The following is a 10,000-nucleotide window of genomic DNA, read 5'->3' on the forward strand; positions in this document are numbered from 1 at the left end:
TCACAAAGACTAGCAAAAACAGATAGATGAATATAGTTCATTAATGTATGTTTTTGTGTGTATTTTTATCTTTATGCTTAACCCAATGGCATAGGGAATTAACCTAAGTGCACTAGCCACTGGATTGATTTCACGATTGCCCATATGGAATAAAAATTAGAGGTGTGGAGACAATGTTTTTTCTCCCTTTTCTTTGATTCTAGACAAGAAGATTATTGATTTTTAATGATAAAGTTAAAGGAGTTTTATCCTTACTCTGGTAGGCTGTAGCTTGAAAACGAGTGCCATCAGAGCCATTGTAGATAGTGCACATAACACAAGGTGCCTCCATTTTCATGGGATGTATAGGTACCATCTAGAATTCAGGCCTACCCTTGCCATCATTGGGTTAAGTGAGTGCAGAGCAGTCATTCTAGAGCTGAATTTATGCCATGTTTTTATTTGTTTCACATATGGATAATGCATAGCACATATGACATTAAAACTCAGAACGATTTAGATATATATCAGATGATCGTGGAATGGGTTAATTGAGGAAGGATGACGTTTTATTCTCTTTACCTGGTTTAGTTTTTTCTGTTTCATTTATCTCGCAATTTTTCTAAATTTTTGTATGTATGAAATGAAATTACTAATAAAATCTATTTTTGATTATAAATATGATTGCTATTGTTAAGCTCTGGCATTTTCCTTTTCTTCTGTCTCTGAAAAAAAATTCTAAGAAAATGTGACTATGGCACAGTAACACTATTTGATTGGCTCAGATAAAAACATGGTTATTCAGTTCAACTATAAAAACACATTACAACAAATACATCCTGCTATCTAAGTTCCAACACAGTCTAGATTATACTCTAACAAATACATGAGTGTTTTAAGCACTTCCTGTACACATACTTATGAGTTTATGCAGTGGATATTAACAAGACTGTACTCACACACACATATATGCATAAATGAAACACACACACACACACACACACACACACACACACACACACACACACACACACACACACACACACACACACACACACACACACACACACTCACTCATATACAAGCATACACATACAGAGACACATACGCACACACAAGGACACACAAACATGTATGTATATATATATATATGTATGTATATATAAATATATATATATATATATATATATATATATATATATATATAAATATATATAAATATATATATATATATATATATATATATATATATATATACATATATATATATTTATATATATATGTGCACACAAGCACACATACACACATGGAAGCACACACACATGCAAACACAAATGCATTCACACATGCAAGCACACACACGTGTACACACAAATATACGCTCACACTCACACACACACACAAACACACAAACAAACAAACACCCATATACATGCAAATGTACACACATGCAAGCACATAACACATCCGTACATGCATGTACACAAATACACAAAAACATACATAGATATATTAATCTATTGCTCATATTTTCATTCAAGCAAGTGAAATTGTCTTTGCCAGTCCAGTGATTTCTATTGAAGGTCAAGATTGGAACACTGCGTGAAGCTTGTAGCAAAAAGCATAACAAACTTGTTCATCATGATAGACTGCATGCTAATATCTTTCCATTTTCTTTCCAAGAATTAACAGTTGAGGACTGTATCCCTTTTGTATTTTTTGTTTGTGTGTCAGTGTGACAAACTCTTCCAAGGTGGTGTGTTCCTTCCCTTCTGCTTAGCATGAATTGCTGCCATCTGTTTTCCAAAGAATGTGCCTCCTCTACATTTCTCAACTTGCTGTATATTACATATTGTTTAGCTTAGTTCATTTCTCTGACTCTATTTACTTCATTATGATAAAAGGAAAAAATAGTGAATTTGTAATTTTATTTATTATTTTTTTATTTTCAATTTTTTTTCAACTTTGATATTATTACTGCTATGTCATTATAAAGACAGTATTTAGAGTTTTTAACATTTGTTATCAAAACTTTAATTGTTAACAAGACTGACTTGGTGTAGAGATCCTTAATTATCTCATATTTATTATACCAATTCAGGGTAGTAATAATATTTGTCAGGATATATCTTAATTATGATGGTCTCTAAATTATTTGGGGAAAGTATTGAAAGCCATACTTGATCGTCCTAAAATCTCTGTGTGGTCAGACTAAACCTGTGCACCTTTGAACACCCTTGCTAATGACCTTCGACCTGTTGCTTTCAGTGTATGGGTTGCTCTCTTCTTTTTATTTGCATGTTACCCAATACTTATCCTGTTTTATTTTCTGTCCTTTTTTCTAATTAACTTTTGATTGTGCTAAGGATGTTGACCTTTACATTTTTGTACAGATGCATTGGATAAGGCAGATTTTGATTTTCTGCTTTATTTTATTAATATCAGGAAGAAAATGATATACAGGTTATTCTATTTTTTCTGAAAGTGGTTGTTTAACCTTGTTTTTTATACCCTTTTTATTGTTACACCCTCACATTGTTTTTGCTTTTTGGATAATCACAGACTGGGGTGGTTATAAGGTGTTTTAATGATTATGAATAATAGTATTTATCTTTAAAAATGCACCAACTTAATCATGCAGCACCAATTCTAGTGAGCACAATATGAAATAACCAGTAGTAGTCCCTCATGCTCAATCTGTGGTCTGTGCTGAGTAATGATAGGTGAAGAACCTATATAGAATCTTCAGTACCATTGTTTGATTTTCAGCACATCTAAAACCTTAAGTGGAAATACTGTAGAACTATGATTGCATGGGAAAAACTAGGATATATATATTTTTGTTATTATTATTTATTAGTTGGCTCAGTTTGTTATGGGAATGCAGTAGCTTTGTACACCAATTTTTTCCAGCACCTAGTCATAGTAGAATGCAGTTACTTTATATATATATATATATATATATAATATATATATATATGTATTTATATATATGTATATATATTATATATATGTATATATATGTATATATATGTATATATATGTATATATACATCATATATATATATATACATATATATATATATATATATATATATATATATATATATATATATATATATATATATATATATACACACACACACACACAGGCTATGCATTTGTGTTTGAGGTGGGGACCTTAAGTCCAAGGGCACTCTTAACACATTCTCATCAACATGTACTGTTTTTGCAGGAGGGACCCGGACTCCTCTCATCTCCGACCCCAAGTTCTGAGGAAACGCAGTCAACCACAAGCCAGAGTGCTGAGGGCAAGGGTGTTCCTAGTGGGATGTGGGTGAATGGGCGGGAAGCAAGCGGGCTACCATGGGAGGAGGTAGCCCGTTTGCTTGTCACAGATACCAATAGTGGCCTGCCCTCCCGAGAGGTCATGACCAGGAGACAGGTCATTGGCTACAACGAATTCTCAGAGGCTGAAGATGACCCAATGTGGAAAAAATATCTAGGACAGGTTAGTCTTTATTCGTTTGGTTTCCAATTTGAGTTTTTTATTTTTTAATAGGAAGGCTCTATAATAAGCATATACTGATTATTATGATTGTGTGAGTGTATACTGATTATTATTATGCATGTTTGTGTATGTATGTATGTATGTATGTATATAGATAGATAGATAATTGCTTTTAAGACTTTGAAGTGTAAAAGTTGTGTTATTATTATTATTATTATCATCATCATCATCATTATCTTTTTTTTCTTTCTTTTTTTTACAGTTTAAGGAACCTCTGATCCTCCTGTTGCTGGCATCAGCATTTGTTTCTCTGTGTATGGGCCAGTTTGATGATGCAGTGGTTATTACACTTGCCATTGTGATTGTTGCAACAGTTGCTTTCATTCAGGAACTTCGAACCGATAAAGCTCTTGAGGAGTTGAAAAAACAGGTAATATTCTCAGTTTGCTTTGATAACATTTATTTAGTAGGGATGTGATTTTGTGTGGTAAAAGATGACTTAATTTAAAATTCTGCTTATTCTGTTTATTGCATTTAGTAGTTCTTGTGGTAAAAGGAAGATGTAATTTTACATCAGCAGTTCACAAATAAAGCTATCACAGTATCTGTCTATCTGTCTTTTATTTGACTGATAACATCATATAAGACAGATAGTCATCAATGGTCTTCAGTCTATAATTGTCTATAAAAGTCTGTAAATAGTCTTCAGATAATTGTGGTTTTCAGGTACCTGTCACCTGCATGTGTCTCCGAGATGGTAACGTTAATGAATATCAGGCAAGGGAGCTCGTTCCTGGGGACATTGTCCACCTTAACATTGGGGATCGAGTCCCAGCAGATTTAAGGCTCTTTGAGGCTAATGATCTCAGTATTGATGAATCCAGTTTCACAGGAGAAACAGAGCCAGCTAACAAGGTATGTAAAGCTACTTTTCTTTGTTCATTTTGATTATTAGAATTTTATGAAATTTTGAGGTATTTTTTGTTGAAACTTAACAGAATTACGAATTAAGAAATTATTTTTAACCTTTCATTCCAGAATAATAGCCTTGTCACCACAAGTACTTATGGGACCTCTGGAAGCCTAGCCAATGTTGCATATATGGGGACTTTTGTTCGCACGGGCCGTGGCAAAGGGATTGTCATCAGCACTGGAGAAAAGTCCCAGTTTGGCGAACTGTTCAAAATGATGATGGAAGAAGAGGCTCCCAGAACACCCCTCCAGAAGAACATGGATGTGCTGGCCAAGAAACTATCCATATTCTCTTTCTGTTTCATTGGGGTTGTATTTGCTCTTGGACTCTACCAGAGCATTCCCATTCACAAGGTTAATAGACTTTAGCTCTTTTTTTTTTTTTTCTTCTTCCTCTTCTTCTCCTCCTCCTCTCTGTCTGACAGGAGCACTATTTTTGGAATTCTCATGACTATGATGATTATACTTGTTAAAGATCTGTGTGTGTACAAAAAGTATTCTGTTTACCAATTTATTATATATTATGATCTAAATTTACATCACCATCTTTACACAGATCTTCAATATTGCTGTCAGTTTAGCTGTAGCAGCAATACCAGAGGGTTTGCCCATTGTTGTGACAATGACACTTTGTCTAGGGATTCGTCGCATGGCCCAGCGCTCGGCTTTAGTGAAAGGTCTACACACAGTGGAAACTCTTGGTTGTGTCACAACTGTTTGTTCTGATAAAACTGGAACTTTAACAAAGGTAAGTAGCTGCATAATTGGTCATAGGTTATAATTAGCCAAAATGAGTTCAACTTTTTTAGTAGTTTGCATTTTTCATATTATATCTTGGTTTATTTTTATGGAGCATATTTTTTATAGACAATTACCTAATACATTTGTGTAAGAATACTTTTAGAAATCAGGACATGTATATCCATTTTACACTACTATACATATACATTACACTATTTATGAATTTGCTTATTTGTTGTTGGTGAATAAGGTTTATATTTCTGAATGAAAATTTATTGGTTATATTACTTGTAAACAGATTTTATATCATACCTTTTATCCTCACAGAATGAGATGACAGTAACATCCATTGTTACATCAGAGGGGGATGAATGCCATGTCACTGGAGTAGGATATTCCTCTGATGGCTGCATTGTGTTTGAAGGTGGCTACTCTGACTTGGCTAATGAGGCAGTTACAAAGCTCCTTGAAACAGGTTGGTTTGAATGCCCCCTTTCTTGCTTGCTTGGGAAGGAATCATGTTTGGCATGAAAAAAAGTTATATGAAATATAAGTGTCTGAAGGGAATTGTCTTTTGCTTAGGTTTAGTTACAGCAGGTATAGCCCAGATTTGAATTTTATTCCTATTCTTGTCTTATTACTATTTTATTCTTTTAATAACTATTTTCAGGTGCTGTATGTAATAATGCTGAGATAATTGGAGATCAGTTGCTTGGACAGCCCACGGAAGGAGCCATACTAGCTGCAGCCATTAAAGTGAGTATATTTTACTAAATGGCAAATGTGGACATTGTCATATGAAATAGAATTTAGACCTAGTGTCAATTTTATTTCAGATGATCATCTTTTGATGAATTTTTAACATTTCAGCATGGTGTATACAATGCACGAGATAAGTACCAAAGATTGGAAGAGGTACCTTTTAGTTCAGAAACCAAGAAAATGTCAGTTAAAATCAGAAATAAGAAAGTAAGTCTCCCTCTCCTCTTCCCCCTCTCCCCTCCCTCTCTCTCTATCCTCTTTCCTCTTTCTATCTTTCTCTTCCCCTCTTTCTGCTTACCCTATCACACATTCTCTCATTGTATGTCCATATCCTGTTATATAGCATAAAAGTTTTTTCTCTTTTAAACAGAAAAATGTACTCTGTAGATAATATGATTTTTATGTATATACTTCTTTTTTATTTCTGTGCTAATTTAATGTCATTTTTTTATTAGACTGGTGAAGTGGAGTGGCTGGTTAAAGGAAGTGTTGAAGCTGTTCTGCAGTCATGCACCCAGTATAACCAGAGCATGGCTACCCTCCCATTGTCACAGGAGAAATGCCAACAGATCATGTCAATCTGCATAGATCGTGGAAGGCAAGGACTCAGAGGTCAGTAAGAATTGAATTTAGATAACATGATGTATGAAATGTACATGCCAAAATGACTGGTAGTATTATTTTTTCTTTTTTTGGGGTATTGTAGGGAGTAATTCCACAGCATTTCATAAGAGACTGTCTCAGACTGAAATGATTTTATCATGTGATAATTCCTTAACAAATGCTGAATCTGGATAGAACTTTTAAACAAAAGCATCTTGTCTTCCTTTGACTAAAATTTCATTTTGGTATCTAGTTGTTGGAATAGCACGCGGACCATCCCCAAGTGAGCTAAGCTACATGGGCATGGTTGGTATAATGGACCCCCCACGTGAAGGAGCCAGATCTTCTGTCACTACACTCCAGTCTACGGGAGTTAGAGTCAAGATGGTGACTGGTGATGCGCAGGAGACTGCCTGTGCTATTGCCCAGGCAGTTGGTCTTAGGGTATGTAATCCTGTTGACTTGAAAGTATTGAACTTGTTAGAAATGCATCACCCTTTTTACGTTAAGGTTTATAATCTTTGGTGGCGTAAGCCACTATAGTCCTGGATTAGATTCATAGTATTAGACAGAACCTCTTATATATTTGTTGATAAATCTCTTTGATTCAATAGGTTGGACCTGGTACTGTGTATTCTGGTGACCAAATAGACAGCATGGATGAGCGGATATTGCAAGGGATTATTCAAGATGCTACTGTATTCTTCAGAGTTTCACCCAGGCACAAGCTACGAATTGTAAAGGTAATTTTTTTTTCTTTAATTGGATAATTGGATAAACACATTCAAAATTTTGTTTTACATACCAAGACATCAGCTGTAGATATATTTCTATAGTTTGATTATATGAAACTTGCAGAAGATGGCATTGAATTTTATACTGAATAGTTTTGTTTGCCTCATTACAAATATTGAGGACATATAGGGCAAAATTGGATACATAGGTTGTATGTATCCTGATCATATCCTGATGTTTCTTCTGTGTTTTATAGGCACTTCAAGACAGAGGTGAAATTGTCAGTATGACCGGTGATGGTGTTAATGATGTGGTAGCCCTGAAGCGTTCTGATATCGGCGTAGCCATGGGCAAAATGGGTTCAGCTGTCAGCAAAGAGGCTGCAGATATGATACTCAATGATGATAATTTTACCACCATTTTGTAAGTTCTGTGTTACTAATAGAGTTGGATTATCAGTCTATAATTTGAAGTTGGGAATGTTTATAATGTTATTGAGGGACACTCATTAAACTTGTAGAATAGAAGGAATAAGTGGAAATTACCTATTTGTACCAAACAGCACCATGGCATAAATCTGACATAGGATAGTATGTTAGTTTTATATTTTCTTATCATTTTATCTTTAATGGGTTCATTTATATACTATTTCTTTTCCATTTGATAATATATATAGCATCAAAGCACAAAACCAGCATCATGATCAGATATATCTGCCATCACCTTTCAGGGCAGCCATTGAGGAAGGCAAGTGCATCTACCACAACATCACCAACTTCGTACAGTTCCAAGTGAGCACCAGCCTTGTGGCCCTCAGTCTTATTGCTCTTTCCACGCTGTTTGGCTTGCCCAGTCCTCTCAACCCTATGCAGGTAAGATTATTTCTAAACTGTTCTTTTTTTATATAGCAGGTTATAGTTATGATTTTTTTCCTTATTATCCTCGTCATCTTTATTATTGTTACTAATATCATTATCGTCATCAATTTTTTCATTATGGTTATTATTATTATGTTTCTTTTTTCTTTTCCTCTAGATTCTTTTGATCAATGTCATCATGGACGGACCTCCAGCCCTGACCCTTGGGATGGAGCCTATAGATGAGGATGTGAAAGTCCAGCCTCCCCGAGACACCAAGAAGGACCTCATAACACCTAAAATCATCCGTAACTGTGTCATCTCAGCTACAGTTATCATCTGCGGGACTATGTGGGTCTTTAGGTAAGTTAACATTACCTTTTTCATATTTTTCTTTACCATTTTTCCCTGTTATTTTTAATTTACATTGCATCTGTTTCATGTTTTTTTCTTCCTTTTCCTAGTTTTCTTTCTGCATAAAGGATTAAATATTGTTTATTTTCTGGTCATTGAATGACTGTTAATAGATTACCAGTTTATCTCAATAACTGACTTAACATAAGCATTGGTTGTATATGCTTAGTCAACAGAATATAGTAACAGAATAGCAATGCTTGAAAGTCCACCTAAAATTGACATAGTTAGCCAACTTTGTTTTTGTGTTTCCGCAAGCCTGATGTAGATATATAACATTGCAATATTTAGGGTCAAGAAAGCTTTTTTGACCATGCTGTTTTTGGGTGTTGAGACTGATTAGGCTCTTGAAGTAACTGATTATTATTATTACTTCCCAGGTCTGAGATGATGGATGGTGTGGTGACGGCCCGAGACACAACCATGACCTTCTCGTGTTTCGTAATGTACGACATGTTTAATGCCATGTCATGTCGCTCAGAAGGCAAGTCAGTCCTGGAGATAGGCCTCACAACCAACTGGTACTTATTTATAGCTTTAACAGCTACCATGGGCTGTCTGCTTGCTGTGGTCTACTTGCCTTTCCTGCAGTGGGTGTTCCAGACGGAGGGCTTGCACATCACGGATTGGATCTACCTACTGTGTCTGACCTCCACAGTGTTGCTGGTGTCCGAGCTGAGGAAATTCCTTGACCGCCGACAGGAGTACTCCAAGGGCATCCTAAGGAAAGGCTTTTGGGTGTCCAAGAAATCAGCAAAGGCGAACTGGATGGATGCCGTTTAGTGCCCATGATTGTTTTATTTCTTTATTTTTTATTCTTTTTCATTGTATGAAAGATTTTTTTTATTTATTTTTTTTTTCAATGAAACTATATGATCAAGTCATCAACTGAAAACTAGCCAGAAATTTTGTAGGTCATTTTAATCTTCATATGCAATTGGCTAAGATGTAAAGTGTATTCTAAAATGTTGATATTCATTCTGCCATGGAAATCTGTACTGAGGTTCCAGTATTAGTCATTACACCTCTAAATGATTTATATGGTGTTTTTTAAATGAAGATACCTTTTATTGATATGTGATATGCATCAGTTTGATTATGAACATTAGTGTCAAGAAGATATTTATGACTTTTCTACGTTTAACAACTTTTTCATGTAATGTTGAGATTTTTTCTCCCAGCGATCTGAAAAGTAAATTATTGAGAACAGCGAAGAGATGGCCATAAATCTTAATAGATTAGTTGTTCTTTCTAGTTGACAGTTATTATTTGCTCCTAAATAAGTTAAATGTATTATTTATTTAGAAATGGTCTGTGAAAGGTTTCATATGAAAGGTCTGTGAAAGGTTTTCATCTTTAAGTAGTTTTCCTCCTTTAGAATGTCACAGGAAGGAAGGGAGAAGCTCTTGATTAAAACTTGTTTTTA

The 10,000-nt window shown here is 34.8% G+C and overlaps 1 protein-coding gene across 7 annotated transcripts in view; it reads left to right on the forward strand.

The window, feature by feature from the left end:
* SPoCk (secretory pathway calcium atpase) overlaps nucleotides 1-10,000 on the forward strand; it is a 29,232-nt gene that overhangs the window by 17,794 nt on the left and 1,438 nt on the right. For all 7 annotated transcript variants that reach the window (XM_043032095.2, XM_043032088.2, XM_043032092.2 and 4 more), the window contains 15 exons: nucleotides 3,215-3,490; nucleotides 3,753-3,920; nucleotides 4,217-4,405; nucleotides 4,529-4,816; nucleotides 5,019-5,210; nucleotides 5,531-5,678; nucleotides 5,874-5,959; nucleotides 6,074-6,172; nucleotides 6,421-6,577; nucleotides 6,822-7,012; nucleotides 7,183-7,311; nucleotides 7,560-7,726; nucleotides 8,034-8,175; nucleotides 8,339-8,523; nucleotides 8,955-10,000. The exon at nucleotides 8,955-10,000 is cut by the window's right edge. In XM_043032095.2, the coding sequence (XP_042888029.1) occupies nucleotides 3,311-3,490; nucleotides 3,753-3,920; nucleotides 4,217-4,405; nucleotides 4,529-4,816; nucleotides 5,019-5,210; nucleotides 5,531-5,678; nucleotides 5,874-5,959; nucleotides 6,074-6,172; nucleotides 6,421-6,577; nucleotides 6,822-7,012; nucleotides 7,183-7,311; nucleotides 7,560-7,726; nucleotides 8,034-8,175; nucleotides 8,339-8,523; nucleotides 8,955-9,357 (2,724 nt within the window). In that variant the 5' untranslated portion in view covers nucleotides 3,215-3,310 and the 3' untranslated portion in view covers nucleotides 9,358-10,000. The remainder of the gene's footprint in view (nucleotides 1-3,214; nucleotides 3,491-3,752; nucleotides 3,921-4,216; nucleotides 4,406-4,528; nucleotides 4,817-5,018; nucleotides 5,211-5,530; nucleotides 5,679-5,873; nucleotides 5,960-6,073; nucleotides 6,173-6,420; nucleotides 6,578-6,821; nucleotides 7,013-7,182; nucleotides 7,312-7,559; nucleotides 7,727-8,033; nucleotides 8,176-8,338; nucleotides 8,524-8,954) is intronic.

This window comes from Penaeus japonicus, unplaced genomic scaffold, assembly GCF_977035675.1.
Source record: "Penaeus japonicus unplaced genomic scaffold, GWHDUDI00000001_assembly GWHDUDI00000037, whole genome shotgun sequence".
NCBI lineage: Eukaryota > Metazoa > Arthropoda > Malacostraca > Decapoda > Penaeidae > Penaeus > Penaeus japonicus.